Below are 19,651 nucleotides of genomic sequence, written 5' to 3' on the forward strand. Positions count from 1 at the left end.
TCCCCTTGACTCTGTCAAATGAGCAAAAGTTACAGATCAGCAAGGTTTTATTGCATTTAATGTATGAAAATATGATTGAAGAGGCTGATTGTTTGCAGTGAATACAGGCACACAGAAGCAATCTGAAGGGGATCCTGGAAGGCAAAAATCTGAAGGCTTTCTCAAACAGTCCTCACTAGCAGGCATATACAGAAAGATGTATATGGTGTTGTAAGATGCGTATGATCCCAAGAATATACAAAGACATTTCACCAGCTACCAAAAAAAATAACAAAATTTAAATATCACCTGATCAGTATGTTTAGTCTCATGATTAACGTATAGAGTCCCTGGTACACAGTAATAGGAGCACCAATTTTTGTCGGTGTGTTCCAAATTTCATAACCCAACAAGTGTGCAAATATATATGTATGACTTACTGATTTCACCGACAATGAGCATACTTGAAATGGAATAAAACTGAGGACTGTACTTAGCAGGGGTGAATTTCAGAGCACCCAGGAGGCTCAGTTTCCTTCAAGTCCACTTGCAAGTCCAGTAATTCCAGGCCACAACAAAGTGAGACTATTACGCAAGGTTACAGCAGAACATACCGAAGACATACACTCCTTTAGTAAACATAAACATGATTAATTTCATCAAATCATGACATGCATGTATGATTTCAATAAACAAGTGTATTTTTTAGCTGGGAGACATCATCTCGTGGTGTGTTTGAAGGTTTGCCAGGAGAAGTGCAGGCTTTTTGGATTGCATAAAGTGTCAGCAGGAAAGGATTTGTTGTTTGCAACTATTGCGGCATCACTGGTGTGCAGCATTTCTTAAAGTCTCTTAATACCTCAGAAAGCAGAACACATCTCAGTTCAAGCTTTTATTCTCCAAAAGAAATGCTGGAAAGAGAAGGGAAATGCAGACTGGACACATTTATTGTGGTTACTGATATCTTGTATATACTGCTTAACAAATCCTTCCTGGTCTTACAGTAGTGAGAACAAAAATAAGTGTAGCTGTAGTACTGTAGTTTTACCTCCTCTCCACAGCTGTTGGATTAGAAAGATTATACAACCAAATTACGGTTTTAATTGATTATCACACAGATAGAATTGGTGCATCTCTTATCTACTTAAGTATGTCTCTCCAAATTAACGTAATTAATGCTGGTCATCTCCACCACATGGAAACACATCGACTTAGTTTGAGTCTCCATCATGGTAAGGGTACATTGATAATCTCGGTTTGCAAACTTTATTTAGTCTTCACTGATGATAACAACTTCTTCTTTGCTAAAAGTGGCTCCACGTGGTTCATACTTCTTGATGAATGCCTGAAGTACTTTGATGTCTGTTGAATGGAAAATAAATACAATTGGAACCCACCTGTGAACAGGGTCTGTTTTTATATGAAAACTACAAAATTTTGCAATGCTGGGTGCTGGCCCTCTCTCTGACTCACAGGAGTGAACCCAAGCATCTGTTTGCTTCCATATGGCAACATGGGCTCCTTCAAAATCATCTGAACTCCTTCCTTCAGGGAGAGCACAGAAGGAGTATTCCTCTTTTTTTCAGAAAGCTGTTCAGGTTTGCTTTAGGTGCAAAGCTACTTGCAGAGGTTCCTGCTGCCCTTGCCCCCACACAACCTGCCTTCATGGTCCTTGTGACCACATCTTTGCTGAAAAACATCCTTTCTCTATGTATCAGCATTGTTTGCTTCTTCTTTTAAGCTGGCTCTGTGAACCAACCCAGGTTCAAAATACAAACGTGGTATTCTTTTTCTTAACACAAGTATTTCCCTAAGTGACATCAATAAGAATTCATGTTTTTGTCTTAAGGAACTAAGGCCCCGATAATCCTTTTCAATCTGCATAGTGTCTTCTACAGTAGATGATCCCTTTCTTTCTAATAAGATCACACTTTGATAAAATCATGCTTTAAGGCAGCTTGTGGCAATGGATCTGAAATATGTCAGCAGGATTTGGGAACCTCTATCTTCCATCTTCCAAGCTGAGATTTCTGCATGCCACTAAGAATTAAAGCAAAAATACCCTGTCCTGTTAGTCATAGAATTTTTATATCTGAAATTAGGAGACTCTGCGAACTAAGCATTTTCCACCTACCTCTAATCAATGAGTCAGAAACAGGCAGATGGAAAAAGTTTTCCCGGTCTTGATTTAAACATCTCTTTTTTGCATCCTGACAACGCAGGTAGTACGTCAGCAGGTCTTCATCCTTTCGTTTGTTAGGGGCATCCCATGTCCAAGTTCGTTTCTGATACACAGGCCTTTTCTTCATACAGTCCTCACACAGCATGGTCGGTGTTGGGTTGTTTCTTCCCTGTATTTCCCACATTCCAAAATATGACAAAACAATTTGTGGCTACTAACTTCAAAATGACAATCAACTGCAGACAGCATAGCAAACGGGACCAAGGGAAAACTTTGCCAGCGTTTCTCAAAGACAAATCCTTTAGCTGGGAGACCCGGCTGATCTCCGTGTGCCTCTCCCTTCTGCAGTACGAGCTAGCCGAGAAGGCTGACTGCACACAGTAGTCGTGGCATACGTGTAAGAATTAAATACACATTCAGTAGGACATCAGCAGAGGTGGTAAGCAACTGTATCAGGTAGTAAAACTTCTTGAAACACTTACCTTTATGAATGTCTTGCTTAGAGCCAAGGGTGGGGTGGCAGTGCGGTGTCTGCAGCAAGGCGAGCAAACAGCCTTCTACGATGCCGAGTCCAACACCTCCTGTTTCACACTCAGTGTCTTCTTAGATCTTTGTTCCCAAATTTTGCTTCCAAGCTGCTAAGTAAGGGATCCCTGCTAGGTACGCCTTGAGGTTTTCCGCCCTTCTCTTCTCTATGATCACTGACTCTGATGAAACTGATCGCACACTGTGGAGGAAATGTAAGTAGATGGCATAGATATGTTGGCCAAAACAAAACCAAAAGCAACTGCTTCTTGCCTACCTGCAAAGTTTGCAGATCCCAGCTGAGGCTTGTTCACTCCCTTGCTGAGGTAAGCAGAAATGGTATGTTGAAAATTAACACATCCATATCAGGCTCTTGCTAGTGACAAGTGCCATTGGGTAATTACAGCAACTTATGTTGCGATGTCCTTCTTCTCTAGGCCGTAAAGTCAAGTGTAGCCTATTTACAATGACCTATGGCTCACCCTGATTAAGTGGAGACCTTGACATGAGGACATGGCAAGCTCACACCGGTATTTAGTGAACAGTAGTATTTCTGTCTGATTCTGTGCTGGTCCAGAACTCCTTGCAATACTTTGATGTAGAAGCAACAACACAGTCCCTTGTGCTCTGCTAGAAAATAGTGTAACGAAGGCCAGTGTGACACTGGGTAGGGGGGCTTGACACTGGGTAGGGGGGCTTCTGGTTCCATCCTCTCTGCAGTCACCTTTGTAGTATTTATACATATAGGAGTCCTCCCCCCAGCCCTCCTCTTCTTCAGGCTGAATGGTTTTCTGGGTTTCCCTGTACAAAGAGACATGGGCCCACTGACATAATTCCACAGAGTTGCCAAAGGGGCAGGAGCATCTGCCATAGGAGGAATGGCTGAGGGCTGGGACTCTTCAGCCTGCCTGGAGAAGAGAAGGCTCTGGGAGCTAACATCATTCTCTGTAAATACCCAACCAGAGGGCATAGGGGTGATGGAGCCAGGTTCTTCTCAGGGCATCCAGTGCCAAGAGGCAATGGGCAGAAAAGCCTGGGAAAGGCTGCTCAGAGAGGCTGTGGAGCCTCCATCCTTGCAGATACTCAGAACCCAAGTGGACACTGTTCCTGGTCATCCTGCTGTAGGCTGACCCTGCTCCACATAGGGGTTCTGGACCAACAGCGCCCAGAGGTGCCTTCCGACCTCCGCTTATTTTATGATTCTATAGACTTTATTGCTGAAAGGACGATAATTTACCTTGATGTTCTCAGCACAAACAGCGTAAACTTGCCAAGCTTAAATGCCATGAATATGAGTGCAAAGGCCGTATTACTATCAAGAGCACAACTACCACATTCACTTGGGGTCCTAAAGCTTACTGTAGTCATACAAGTTGTGTAAGTAAAAGGGAATGGACCTAGTCACTTGCTGTGCTATTTATGCATTTATTTTAATAATAATGACAAATAATGATCTTGTTCTGAGTGTTTTGTTAATGAGGATGCGTTGTTTGGAACTGGCTCAGCATCATTGGTGTGTAGCATTTCTTCAAGTCTCTTAATACCTGCAAAAGCAAAAAACATCTCAGTTCAAGCTTTTCTTTTCTTAAATAAGTGATTTTTTTTTTTGTTCTCTAAAAACACATGGGAAAAAACATTCACCATGAGAATGGCTAAATTATAGGAACAGGTTGCTCAGTGTGGCTCTTTATTCTCCATCTTTGGACAGTCCCAAAATTTGACTGGAGAAGATCCCAATAAATCTTACTTGGCATCCAGCCCTGCTTTGACGAGGAAGGTGTAGATGTATTACTCTAAATGCTTCCAATTACCTTCCAGTCATCTCTTTTGCCAAAAACATACAGCATTCATTCAAGATTAAGTATTTTACAGCACAAAGGATGGATAGCTTTTTCATATCGCACATGAGTCACATAAATATTTGTGGTGCTGAAGAATTCCCACTTAATATAAAGGGTAATCTTCAAGAGGAGTGAGCCTTTGACAAAGAATTTGACTGCCTGACTCCTGATATAGGAAAAACAACTTAAAATGAAATTCTGTAAATTTTAAAGGTTTCATATAACCCAACAGAAGTGCTTTGTAACCTATGCTCTGAGCCAACATATTATTTCCCATTTCCTACAAACTATAATAATGACCCTTACAACCTGAGAAGGGAGAAGTAGATTTGAACTCATTGTTTGTGATGTTAATGTCTCGAGAACTTGCATGCTATCACATGACATATTAGAAGTAAAGCAACTTACATAAGTAAATCTTATCTACAGAATTGGAGAAAACCAATCTAAACCATCCAGGCTCATAACAACAAAAAGCTTTTCCAGGACTAATCAGGAGTTTCTTATCAAGGAGCTTCTGCCATAGTTCGAGTTCAGCTTCAAATGTCTGTGATTTTAAGAACTAAAAGAAGAAAAAAATATATTATTAAAGATTGAACAAGTATACAAATTGAAAGGATTTTTCAGGACCTGGTATTAAAGTATGTAACAACATGCACAAGTAATTTTCACATTTCCCACTTCCACATCCCCACCACTTTCTAAGCTTCTCACATACTTTTCTGAAGTCTGCCCACACATAGAGTCCTCCTGAACTTTTGAGCACAGGTACTCCAATATCTGCAAGTCCATCCACAAGGAGCTTCTGTGCTTCCTTAAGTCGCTTTTTATTGGTGGGAAAAAACACATTATCCATCCAATCTATCAAAACAAGAAAAATATAATCCTATTTTACTTCCATCTGTAATGGAAAAACAAAAACAAAACAGCTCAGTGGAAACATTTCTAGGGTGGCTAACCTCTGTCCTTAAGGAATTGACTGAGAACATGCTGAACAGGTCCAGGACAGCTATGGAAGACAGCCAGCTGATTAACAGCTTTCTGAATTTCATGATTTGTGGTGTGCAGTACTCCAACTCTGATACCACACATACCAAAATCCTTTGAGGACAAAAAGAAGATAGAAAGGTATAATTTTTACTTTATGCTTGTGCTTTATCAAGCCACCAAGTTTAAAGTCATTGTGATATACAGGAAAAAAGATCTCAGAAAAGTATGTCAGCCCATCATCAGGCCAAATAGTTTTCCTATCCTACAAAAATAATATTGGATAACACAGTAAGAATCCAAAAACTACTGAGAACAGACAAGACAATACAACGAATAACTTTGGAATACATTTGGGCTAAGTTTTGTCAATAGTGCCTACGGAAGTCTGTGTTCTGCAACAGTCACTGTTCAGAAGTGTTTCCAAAAGCTATGTCAGGATGCAATAGCATATAGTTATTAATATAAACTTGCACTGAGTCCCTAAGTAGGAAGCCATATGGTTCAGTGTGCAAAGCATGAAATCCTGAATTCTCTTATTGCAAGTTGCTTAGCCTGTACTACCAGCTTGGTGAAAAAATCTATCAATACAGTTCTTACTGTATTTCTGCATTAACGCTGATGAAAGATGCTTAATATTCATAAATTTAGCATTTAGCTTCTCATTGAGGGGAAGCCCCATTAAAGACAAGAAAGCTGTTAACCAAACAGAATGAAAGATCAAGCCCAAGAAGCGTAGGATGTACGGTAACATTAAGGTTAAAAATACTGACATACTGTGCCGTTTCTAGAAATGACCATTTTAATGTACGGAGTACATTTGCAGGAGTCTGCTCCATCCCCAAATGACAGCAAAACAAACAGCCAGAACACTGCCTAACCACTGAAGTATCAAATGAATCCCTGTCTGTAGTAGATGTCAGATTATACGTAGTACCTCAAATGTTCAAACATATGGACATTTTTGCTCATAAGAAACTCTGAATTATAACAGATTTTAGAACACCAAAGGAGAAAGCAAATTAATAAACAAATAAAAGCTTGGTTTTGTATCTATAATACAATTTATGTTCAAACAGGCCAACTGATTTTTGTGTTGAAATATCTTAAATTAAAACACAGAGATAATATTTTGACCTACCTTGCTAAAACCCCACATAAAATGGGTACGTTCTGGATCTGGTAAACTGAATGACAGAAAAGGACATGTTACAGAAGAACAAGTTATGCAGTTTTGGCAAAATGCTTAAATGTGAAAAATTATCATTCATTTTTAGTAAAATTAGTATATAACTTTTTCACGTGACATAGCTTTTTTCAGAATCCTTGTAACAGAACATTATCCTATGATACTGATCTCCTAAGTGCTCAGGCACTGACTTCTTATAACAGAAAAGGATTTCCACTATGATATAGCAGTCCAGTCACAATTCCCAGAATCCCACTGCATAGTCAATGGTCACACCAATATTAAAACAAAAGCAGTATTTCGATAGGGGATGCAAGGTGGCTCTTCATGGAGAGGAATTCTTTGCTCAACTCTGCTGCACTTCAGGCTAGGGAAGGGAGACATGAACATTTTAGATCATGCATTTACAACTGAACAAAATACACTTTAGTGGACTGCTGAAGAAGATATTTTTTGTCCTTTGTTTAACTTTGTGTAAATAGGCCTGAGGCTGGAAACTCCCTTCTTCAGCCTAAGGAAGCTGAGTGAACTTTCACAAAAACAAACAATAGTTTTTAAAGCTTTATTTATGGTTCAGGATCTTGTGGGGGTGACAATACCCAGTGGCTCCCTGTGCTTGGTTGTATTTGGACGGACCTGGAAATTTCCCCTCAGTGTGAGATTTATGCAGTTATACAAAGACAACTGCATGCTTTTAGGGAAAGAAGTTTTATTGTTCAGATACCAATAGGTTTAAATATTCTTGAAACCTTTATTCTTTTCATAATCTGTCAGAGGAAACTAAGAGCCCAACAGCATACTTGTCAGGAAGGAGGCTCATTATAGCGGGTGACTTGCACAACTTTAGGCAACTTCTTGAGCATTACAATGAGAACCTTGTACTCAGACCAGGCAAAAACAACAACAAAAAAGCAGTGGCAAGATGATTAAGGGCTCTGACATTCTTTGATTACTATTACCATACCATGGAGATTAGCTGCAAGCAGATCTGCCATCTGTCAGTCCAGGATGAAGATCCTAGATTACCTAGTCTCATCAAGTCACAGAGACTTTGATATGAGTTAGATCTATACTAGTTATTCTAGCTAACCAGAAATTTGAAAAAAAAAAAAAAAAGAAAAAAAAAAAAAAAAAAAAAAGGCATAGGTTCTATTCAGGATTAAATATCTTCTAACCCCTGCTAAGAAATCACACTTACCTTTCTAAGCTTAGGACACTGGTGAAGGTGATATCATCATAAACAGATAACATGTATATTTCATCCACGATTACATGCAATTCATATCTAAATAGAGAAAAACACAGGCACGTTAACACATGTAAAGGAAATTTATTTGCATATGTATATATATATACATATACATGTAATCTTAACTACTGCCATGTAGTACCATAAGCATGCCTATTTGCTATTATATCCACCATACTAATTTTACAAAGACAGGTCACAAGGTTTTACAGTCACAAGACATGCTGTGAGCACTTGCTCATTACCAACATTTATCTATACATATTCTGTATTTCTCAGCAGCAATAACACTCCCTACATCTAAAACAACATCCAACAGCACGTTCAATCCAAAAGTTCTCAGGCATACTGTGGTCCCATCCAACTCTTATTTACAGCTTCAAGTGAACACAACAGTATGTTATAAAATCCCTTTGAAAAATTTGTTTAGTGAGACTTGAGCCCACATGCAGATGTTAGATTAAAAAATAAGACTTGCCATGCACTTAAGATAACTCTCTAATACACTTTTGCTGTGAAAGCAGCAGTAAACAGTAAGCCATGTTGTCATAATCAACGCTAACAAGCCATGCATGTGTTTAGAAATACTGAATAAATTGCAGAACACTTTTAAACACCCAAGTAGTGCAGGTGATGCTGATTGCATCCTGAAAGCCACGGGTCATGCTGAGAACAGATACAACAGCATTTCATCCCAAAACTAACTGTTGGACTCCATCCTAAGCGATTTATTCCAGTGTTCCCAGGAAAGCCAAGCAAAAAAGGAAGTTACACAAAAGCCATGCTCAGGACCTAGCACAACACCTCCTCAGAACATGTACAGAGAGCAGGAGATCATCAAAAGTGATTTTTCATCACTGCTATATTGCATAATGGAAAATTAAATACCAAACAAATAACACTGGGGCTCAAACCTGTGTGCAAAGTCTAGACATTCCTTCAGTAATTGTGCTGGGTAAATGTCCCCTAAGGGATTGTGAGGGTTGATCAGGATTAATGCTCTGACCCGGATGCCCTGAAAAAAGAAAAACCAGTAGCTGGTTTTTGGTGTCACTGGACACCAGTGCCACCAAACCAAAGTATAGGTAGGGTGTAGTAAGTGTGCGAATCCTTTATTGGAAAGTTATTTTATTTCAGTTGGAAAATTATTTAATTATATATTATAATTAACATACAGACTAAGCTTTCAGCTGCAGACCTTGTTTGGTAATTTATCCAATACAACCAATAGTTTATTAGTAAATGAAAATCAGGTCAAATATCATTTGCAACACCCATTGATACCAACAGGCAAGATTATGATGTTGCAGGGATGGTTCTACAGATACACATCCAAAATAATTCACCAAGACTGAGCAAAGTTACTATAGATAAACATTAGGGAAGCTGAACAGAATTGGATTTTAGCATCTAATAACCTGCCAAGTGATTAACTTTTCCATGTTGCTTGTTTCTTTAAACAAGTAATAGAATCTGCAGAAATCAGAGACTGAGAATTGATTCACTTGGTGTTCTATGTTCAGAGCAACCAAAGGGGGTCTTGGGCAAGCAGCTACTTTTTAAGTTATATCTATCAACTGTGTAGAATTTCTGTAATAGGAATTCTCTCTCCAACGAAGTTACATTTTTTATTGAACTATTCTTAGAGATTGTAAATATTCAACTGTGTAATAAGAAGAGTCCCACTTGACTGAAAATCAGACTACAAGTACAAACAGAAAGAATCATTTTTAACTCTACTGGTATTTTCAGAAAATCACCTATTTCCTATTTGATAAAGAATCTTAAATGTGTATTAATACAAGCTGTACACGGCAAATATATTTTTTTGTAAGCAGTCAAATAGTGTGATGGCTGCAGCGGGAACTTTCAAGACTTCAGATGTATCATCATGGAACAAACTCAAAGTTAAATTAATATTTTTTGTTTCAGCATATTTGATTTTTAGAAAACCTGACACACTGCAAATTCTCAGTCCATCCTAAATTCCTCTGAAGGCGATTATTTGCATTAAGCAGCTTCAGAAGAACTCCAGGAGATAAAATTAAATTAGGCAGAAGTACTGATAGTTGTTTTCCCCTCTGCATGCAATTTGTCTGAACATGAATGGTTATTGTGAACAAGAACTGAACAAGAAATGAGCTTACAGTTTATTGTCTTTGGTTGCAGCTACAGGAAGAAATTCATTGGAAACAAAGTAAGATGAAAATACCAAGCACAAACCACTTTTCCACCATCACTCCTTGCATGGATAGCCTGCTTAGCATATTTGACATCTGACATGTATTAAGCAGAAGATACTGAGTGAGACATCAGTGTTCCTGGGAACAGCTGCTGTGGGATGGCAGATTCTCAACTGCTGTTCCAGTCTAGTTCACCCAGCTGTTTATTACTTTACGTGTATCCAAACAGATGTTTGAGAGAACGTTTGTGAGGACAGTTTCAGCTCTAGTAGGATGACAAATGTGCAGATCTCAAAAGAGTGAATCTGCTTTGTGATTCAGCACCTCATCCAGACAGCTCATGCCACAGTAGGAGAGCATGGATGCTAGCTCACCGCCTCGGCGAGGATCAAGTGGTAGGTGTCTGCATGCTCAGTCTCACACAGGCTGGCAAAGGCACAGACAGATGACATAGACATACAGATGGTGTCTAAACATAGGCACCATGCTGAAGAAGCAGTTAGCTAACTAAGAGAGCTTTGACAGATCTTAAAAAAAAAAAGGGGGGGGGGGGGTCTTAAAAAAAAGGCAAAAAAAAAAAAATCTGTGCACACATTCCTGTATAACCAAAATGTCCATTTTTTTTATATATGTCCAATTTTTTTTTTATATGTGACCTTATTTCTAATTGACCTTTATCGGTGTCCCTGCCTGTACCTGTATGCTTTATCTATTGTTAAACATCATTTTCTACCTTGGAATAGGACAAAACAAGTCTGTCTCACTTACTCTTTTTAAACACCACTACAATCATCACCACATCTTTGATGAAATGTGTTACTATTCATCCTGTGCTTCTTCCGCAGGATCTTTTCAAGGGAGAGCACAAAAGTTAAGTGCATTTATAACTGTCCATGAAGTTTGTGGATTTTGAATATCAAGACACTAAGAGCAGGACAAATTTTAACTTGAAATAGTGGTGAGTGCTGTTTTGTGGACACAAAAAAAAAAAAAAACAACCAACCATTTCTGTAAAGAAGAAAAGCAGTTTCAAAGATGGAGAAGAAAGTTAAAAAAAAAAAATGTACATGAGAAGCAATATGACAAATAATACTCTAATTTATGTAATCCCAGTCAAAATAAAATGACTAAAAATGCTAAGAATTTTGAACTGATGGTATTTCCTAAACTTTGGAAAAATTACATTTTCCAAGGAGCCTTCCTAGTGGCAGAAAATTCCTGTGTCAGCCCCCCTGGCCCCCACCAAGTTTCCTGCAATGCTGTGGCACAGTGTATTCAGTCCTTATGTTAGCTGGAACTCAGAAGAGCCTTCTTCAAAAAACATTCAACATCCTTCTTTAATGAACTGCTTGGGTCATTACAGTAGCGTATTCTCTCTTCTTGGGATCAGAACAATAGCTTCTTCACAACACTTGGAGTTCCCCTGAAATCTGCTGAGCAGGAGACTTGTCTTGAAAGACATATTAAGATCTGTTCTTCGTACAACTGAACAAGGAGTGTCTCTGCATTTTGCTATTGCGTTTTGCCCAGATTATAAAAATAAATCAAATTCCTGTTGCCTGAGCTGGACCCACCCTTGTCACATGACAGAAAATCTGCACGGATGAAAATGTACCAATGGTTCAATACTGAGAACATACGCTGCTTACAAAATAAGGGAAATGCGAAAATCAGAAATCACCGTTATTGTTACCTGCTTTTTAGCTCTCTGTAATGCAGCTTCCAATTTTTCAACTGTTAACTGGAAAGGGTGACTTTCTTCATCAGTCACCTACAGGAGAAAAAAAATCAGCAGGAACAAAAAAAGAAGACAGTGAAGAAACACTTCCACCTAGTGAAAATATACTTGATACTGGCTTTCGTAAAACAAAACTGTTAAACAAACAAAAGTTTTTGATGGCACTGGTTCAAGGAGGAAAACAGCAGCTCAAACAACAGCTCAGAATATGAAATTAAGAGCAGTCTTTTCTGTATAACTATTTTGTTGTAAAACATTGCGCATACCCAAGATAACACCATTAACAACTTACAGAACGTGCATACTTGAAACCTCATTTCTTTTATCTATCTATTTATTTATTTATTTATTTTTATTTATTTTTTCCCTGAATGCATCGTTTGCTACCTATAAGCCCCTTTGACTTGCTTCATGGGTTACCGAGCTTTCAAAAGGGGAACCAGTGTCACACACCTTCTGCAGTAGATGCATGTTTCAGTAAGGGGAAAAGGGGAAAAAAAATCCTTTGAACGAATTTACTCTTAGTAGGAATAACAGACTTAGAGCTCACAAATTATAATTCAGCATGTCAACACGTAAGAGTTGTCTTACAGAAAAGAAATGTAATCCTACACATCTGATCACACCAGCCTCCTGTCATGCTGCAGTCTGAAAAAAAAAAGGCAGACACTCTCTAAAAGTGATAGACTGGGCCTGTTTTTTTTCCCTTGTACTCCCTTTTTTTTTTTTTTTTTTTTTTTTTTGTACTGCTCCTTGTGAAATGTCTGTTAAAGTATACAAATAGCCAAAAAGCCAAAACATTACCTCACTGAACAAGGGCACATGAACAGGCTGTAGTTCACCATATAACCACATTTTTGAATTTATACCACCATAGTAAGGAGCTGGAATAAGATATCCATCTAAAAATATTTTAAAAAATGAAATTAACACTTCTCATGAACAATTTTGTTACACTCTAGTAGACTAAAATGACAGTCTAAGAATTTGACATAGCATTTAATCTCAAAGCACTGTGGCCTAAAGCAGTTTTTAAACAAAATAGAAAATCTAGTACTTGCCAGTCAACCTAAATTGTTTCCCAGTCTTCTTCCTTAGCAATTTTAATAACAGATACAAATTTGGTCATGTAAATTGCATAAGTAAAAGGGAATAGACCTAGTCAACTAGCTGTGCTATTTATTTATTTATTTATTTATTTATTTATTTATTTATTTATTTTATTGATAATGACAAATAACGATCTTGCTCTAGGTATTTTGTTAATGTTCTGTCAATTTTTCATCGGGAACTGCTGCAAACCTGAACTACTTCCTGGCTGCCAGAGTGCCATCTCGCACCAAGGAAGCCTACAGCTCTGCTGAGCTTGTTTCCCTCCTCATTTTATATGTTTGTGAGTAGCCCCAGGTTGGTGTTCTCTTGAAAATATTGCAAAGGCCCCATGTAGGAGGGTCTCAGAGAGGACAGAGCATGCTGCCTGTATTAATGCAATTTTACCACCTACACTGAAGTCATTGAACCACATCACATTGCTCCACAATCTCGTCAAGGGCTCTTGGTGTCCAACAGTAGGGTGCTATAAGGCTTGGGAGTAACTCACCTTGGCACCCTCCTTTTCTGGCAGGTCTTCATGGATGTTCCCTGTTGCCTGCTGTGCCACACACCTACTCAGCTTTCCTCATTCTGGATCACTGAGGTCCAAAATCATTTTCCCTTGCAGGGCTCTGTCCTCCTGCTGTCTGCTTGCTGCCAGCAGGCTGCAGCCCGGGCCTCTGCTCCTGCCTTCTGTCCCCACCTCTGCTTCCTCCTCACCACTGCTCCTGACTGGGAAGCCCTCTCTTGCTGCAGCTCCATTCTCCTTCCCCCAATTCCTTCTATGTGCTTCCTTTACCCAGTTACCCAAATTTTCTCAAGGTCCTGGATTCCACCCCAGACCACCTCCCTCCCTGTGTACCTACTCCCTCCAGCTTCATCGTGGGTCCCATGTCTTCTCATCACTTCTCTAAGTACACTTTGCATTTTCTTCATACCCTTCTCTTCCTGTAACGCTTTTCTCAAAAAAATATAGATTGTATAGAAAGCAAGTGTGTCTGCTGATACCTCAGACATTTGCCCCCTTCTAGAAATAACCAAAGGCATTAATTCAAAGACACCCTGCTAGGGACAAACTAATGTCACACCTTGCTTCATTCAGGCACGTATAATAAAAACAGGCTGTCATAAGTCACAATACTCTTAATATTCACTTTTTAATACTTTCAAACAAAAATAATCAGGTTTTTACTCACCACCAGGGTCACATAATACAGTTGACAAAGTAGCAAAAACAGCACAACAGCCATTCATAACAGTTATCTGAAAAAAGCGCACCAAGCTTTCCTTAGCAAAAATATCAACTCCTGTTTAGCCTAAATTCAAAATAATAGAGTGAAAAAGCCACAATAATACACTTATCATATGAAGCGCTCGATTGTTAGGCATTGACCACTTTTTCAAATGGAAAACGAACAATACCAAGACTTCTGCAAATCTGGAATTTCTCTCTACTCTAGTATCTTGCTGACATTTGTGTTCAGATTAACTCATCTTTACCAGTTTCAGAAAAATAAGATGCAAAGATAAAGCAGTTGTCTTACATTTTCTGGATTAAGTTCTTTTGCAGCTCTGGCATAATCAGTAAGAAATTTGGCAATTTCTTCTCTGAAGCTAAAACACAGAATTAAAGTCAACTATGTAATTACATATTTCTCAGAAAAAAAAAATATGCACAGAAGAATTAAGTTTACAAAAAAAAAAAAAAAAGAACAAACATGCAATTCATTCTGTTATAAAAGCCTTCAATATTTTCTATTTCCTACAGATCAGACAATATAACATATAACTTCCTTAGCTATCCAGCGTGCTACATTTTGTGAGGCAGCAGCACACAGGAGCCATCTGCTACCTTGAGTAAAGTGACTGTGACTCAACTACTATTTCTGCACACTGGAAAAACAAGAAAATCCAGAAGCATATTTGAGCCTAAGTGGGATATGTTTTTGAAGAAAGACCAGGGATTTGGGTACCAGAAGCAGTGGAACCTGAGTAAATGAGAATCTTTAGATCAAGATTTCAGCCCTAGGAAAGACCACGGTGGAACTCCTGATGATCCTCAGGGAGCTGATACCTCACCTCTACTCTTCACAGCCCATACAGTTCTGGTTTCCCCCTCACTATGCCTAGAACACATCCTTCCAGGAGCAACCCATCACTCACTCTGGAAGAAATGTCAATAGACTCTCTTGCACTCCAGTGAGACACCCGATTGTCGACCTTTGGAGATCTGGGTGTTTTTTAGCACAGTAAGGACAGGGAGGAAGACAGAACAAAAAGCCAGGCAAACAAAAGGCTTGTGAGCACGCAACTAACATTAACACACCTCTGCTTTGGGCTTACCCAAAGAATGAAACCACACCTTGCTTCACATGAGCCATGACCAGCACTAAGCACAAGCAGTGTCAAAAATGGGAAAATGAACTTCTCACCTTCTAATACCTTGTGCATCAGAATACTGGAAGAGATCAGGCTGCAGATAATTCATGTCAGGTCTTGTGAGCTAGTTATATGAAAGAGAGACACTGTAGAAGGTGGCGTTCTTGGGAGTTGCTGTTCTGCTGTACCACACTTTCTCCCCCCTCCCGCCCCCAATTGTTCAATAACAATAAGGAAATGCAGAATATAAAAAATAGTGACTTAAAATTATGTTCATTCTTTGAATTTCTCTTTTTTAAGATATTGTAAAACAACATTAGAACCTCATAAAAACAAAGAAAATAACGAAGGAATTATTTATCATTTTTTTTCTGTCACATTCTGTCTTGAATGTCACGTTGAGGAGAAGCACACTAGCTGCAATTCAGTGATATACACCCACTTCTGAGGTATATCAAAGCCCAGACAACCCTTTCAGTATTTATGACATCAGCCTTTAATGCACACGGCTTTGATTAGCTTCTCAACAAGCAGTGGCAGTAACCCTAAGCGTTAAGAAGAAAACAGCTGTATTATGAGTAGCGTCCTTCTTCCTCTCAGAGCAGGTATCTCTTCTGAAAACTGGCTCTGTCTCACACTCATTGTGGCATCGGTTTTGCTTTATTCCTAAGTAGAAGCTCCTCTCCAGTTGCCAGCCCTGCCAACTGATGCACAATCCTCCACGACCAGCACTGCCGGTGTGCCGCCAGCTGCACCAGTGCGAATGCACCGCCACATGTAAATAGGAAGGAGAAGCAAGAGGTTCATTGCACCCTGCAGAAGATGGTCTGGCAGCTAGGGCTTAGTTTTGCTAGCAAGTGAGCCAGAACATCTCGCTTTCCAGCAGATAAACTGGAACTAACACATCTGGGGTGACTCTGGCACCTTGCCCTGCAGGTGACTCCCAGTGCCGGGCTGTCACCCGGACACGGGGGGGAACCGGCAGGCAGCAGCAGCAGCAGCAGCAGCAGCAGCAGCAGCAGCACTTACTCTCTCCTCTATCAGATCAAAGCAAAGCGTGTTCTCGCTGGTCCCCAGGTTCAGCACGCCCTGGAAGAGACGAAGCCGTTGAGGGACGCCGGGGACGAGCCCGCCCGCGGCACCGCGGCCGCTCCCCGCACCTCAGGGTTGCGCTCCCGGTCGAAGGGGTCGGCGAGGTAGAGGGCGAAGCCCTCGTCCAGCAGCCCCGGGGCGGCCCCGGCGATGCGGGCGCCGCGGCCCGACAGGGCCGGGCTCGGGGCCGCCGGGGAGCCGCCGCCGCCGCCGCTCATCCTCCGGAGAGGGGCTCCGGGGGTCGCCGCAGCCGGGCCGCCGGGGAAAGCGAGGTTCCCTCCGGCCCAGGAGCTGTAGGAGGGAGAGTGCTGCTTTCCCCTGTCCGCTTTTTAAAGGAGGGACTCCGAACTAAAAGGAGGATTTCAGGCGTGTAGGAAATCGGCCAGAGGAAACGGGCTAAGAGTCAGCTGTTGGCACAGAGTCGATCGTAACCAAAAAGCTCCTGCTGTAGCTCAGCAAGGTCACGGTGTTCTGGCTGGAAGATTTTTCAAGCAGCGCTTTAACGCAATGCCTACATATTGTCAAGGCAATATATATTAAGAATCAATTCACTGAGTTTCCTGAAACTTGGCAATAATTACAGAAATGAGAATAAGCACTACAGCTGATACGGTTCATCTGAAGCATCCAAGTATCTTCCTAATAGAAAATCCCAATAAACCATAAGGATGGTCCTGATCCTAGGTATCCTTGTGCTGGTGTTGTATAATGTGACACAGACGGGGGTGGGGGCAGGGTTCAAATATTTTGCTTTTCATTCCAAAAGCTGCCACTCTGAAAGCAAAGGAAATCGGCCAACGGCTGTATGACCTTAATAATCTTTCATGTACCTCGTGTCAGCATCCACTCCTCCAGCAGCTCCACAGTGCTGTACCTTCGCCTAAGTCCAGCAGTTGTCATTGCTGCAGAAGCTTACCAGCTGGTGTTAGGTGAGCAATGAAGAGGTGGTCTTTTTTTGTGCACAGCAGTTCCAAAGCCACCTTTTTCCTGAGGTACCATTCTTCACTAAATCATTTCAGCTAATTCAAGCTATCCAAACCAAAAATTTGGTTTCTCACTAGTGTGAGACAGAGCTCTTAAGAGCTACAAAAGCTGCCCTGATTATCTAACTGCAGTCGATACCCAGAGCTGCTGTACCACGTTACTGGGAGGCACATACCTGGGAGTCTCACAAAAGCGCCACCAGCTGCTAGAGGATTTGGAGGAGGAATTTTTCACACTTCATTTCCATTAGGCTGACTTGCACTTGTGACCTAAGACCAGTAATCTGATTTACTATTTCTTTGCCAGCTACTATCTGAGGATGGGAAAGTATTTTATCCTAGACCTCTGTGATGCATCACCAAGAGAGTACTGCTAACCATCAGCCCATAGATTTTCACTTTGGTATTCCTATGACAGATTGTCACTTTTTGGTCTTCTTTAGATATGGGAGAACTGAAGCGCTTGTCACATTGTGCCTGTGTTAATACAACAGAGCAATAATCAATGGCTTGCTAAAAAACTGAAAAACTATTTGTTATTATAAAAGTGATGTTTCAAAATTTTGCACCTGAGGCAAAACTGGACATTAGTTAATTAACGTTAAATATATTGTATATTACAGGTGAGCACTGAAGTCAGACACTATCACTGTGACCAAGCTGCCATCTCCCTTCTGCTCCCAATGCCAAGTATGTGACTTAACCCACGCTTATATCTGAAGCCAAGATCATGCTAAGAGACAGCCCGTTTTAAGAGAGGGCATACAAATGGAACAGGGACTGTACAAAACCCTGTGACAAAATGTATTGAAGGTCTGCTGATCTGAAAGGCCTTAGTCTTGCTGACTGAGCTTCTCAAGCAGCAGCTATCAAAGGGCTACTCCCAATGATTTGTGTGAGAGTGAATTCCTAGGTGTCACTTTGACAACACACAGTTGTGGTTCCACCCTTCATTCCACAGGATTAATGCTGCCAATACCAGCCTCATTCATGCAAGAAGTTTCCTTCTTATTCTGGTCTCCTCCAAGTTTCTTCATTGCTCATGATCTTATGATTGCTAGCTTAACTTCCTGAAAAGGGTCTTGCCCTCCTATATAAATGCCAGAGGAGATTAGGAGCACTACACAAACAATCAGGTCCTTATGTAATAATATTTTTGTAACAACTAGAAGTTATGAAATGTTAGGTAACAAATGACAGATTATAAAAAGGATTAAAAGGCTGAACTATATATTGTTTCATATTATATGCATTATATTACATGCTCATTTATCTGTTAATTTGAGTAAGATATCCTGTGAAAAAATAAATTTGTGCAAGTCTTTTGTTTTCAAATTATATTAAATTACAATGTATTTTATCCAAGCTGTTAATTGTCACGCTTAAGCCACTGACAAGCAGAGTTCTAGCTGGTGCTGTCTATTCTGAAACACTGACACTAATGTAATCTAAGTCTCTAATGTAATCTAAGTATCTAATGATACTAATGTAATCTAAGTCTCAGTAGATAATGCTTATCTTTCAGTTTCACTTCAAATGGACTTGGAAATCTTTTCTTTTTTCTTTGGAAATGAAACAAAGTTTGATTCCTTAAGAACTAAAAATTATATCATAAATACCTTGTGAATTTTTTATTGTACAACAGAAGTTCTGTTTCCCAACAAAAACCAGGTATGAGTCAGGTTATGAGAGCGTAACAATAAATAAATAAAAAGTAACACATTGGATGGTATTCAATGTCCCCAGTTTGTGGAAATGCAAGTCTGGCAGATTTTGAGCATTGGGGATTACCAAACTCCCTCAATACTCAGACATCTGAGCCTTTCAGTAGAGTTAATTGCACTGACTAACCCAGCATTTAGCTCAACTGACCCACTTAGATCATCTTTTCCCAGTATCTTGCTTTCAACACCTTGCTTTCAAAACTGACACCTGTTAGCACCCTAAGCTATTTGCTTCAGACTTTGTCAGTTGTCCTCAGACTCAGCCTGGAGTTCTGGATCACTTCAAAACAGGTACATATTTCTGAGGCAGTATTTGAAAAAAATTATCAGCTACATAGCTCCAAACATAAATTGCTTTCAGAGTAAAAGCTGCCTAAGCACTTTTTGAGAAAAATCATGGGACATTAGCGGGCATGGAGGTCCTATCAGCAAAGTGAAATAGTCCCTTGCGTGTTAGAAACAAGCTAAGTGTTCATATCTATATTTATCACGTGTTTCTTCAGAAGTC

At 40.0% G+C, this 19,651-nt stretch overlaps 1 protein-coding gene across 1 annotated transcript; it reads right to left on the minus strand.

The window, feature by feature from the left end:
• Nucleotides 1-41: 41 nt before the first annotated feature.
• On the minus strand, nt 42-16,931 carry LOC137852321 (1-aminocyclopropane-1-carboxylate synthase-like protein 1). Its single transcript, XM_068673948.1, has 15 exons — nt 16,505-16,931; nt 16,374-16,433; nt 15,398-15,468; nt 14,510-14,579; nt 14,162-14,228; nt 12,678-12,775; nt 11,829-11,906; nt 8,867-8,967; nt 7,902-7,988; nt 6,656-6,701; nt 5,487-5,628; nt 5,246-5,388; nt 4,936-5,089; nt 4,140-4,230; nt 42-734 (listed from the first exon to the last, which is right to left on the minus strand). Exons 1-15 carry the CDS (start codon nt 16,652-16,654, stop codon nt 665-667), a joined length of 1,428 nt encoding a protein of 475 aa, XP_068530049.1. The 5' UTR covers nt 16,655-16,931; the 3' UTR covers nt 42-664.
• Nucleotides 16,932-19,651: the final 2,720 nt, after the last annotated feature.

This window comes from Anas acuta, chromosome 2 (assembly GCF_963932015.1).
Source record: "Anas acuta chromosome 2, bAnaAcu1.1, whole genome shotgun sequence".
Classification (NCBI taxonomy): domain Eukaryota; kingdom Metazoa; phylum Chordata; class Aves; order Anseriformes; family Anatidae; genus Anas; species Anas acuta.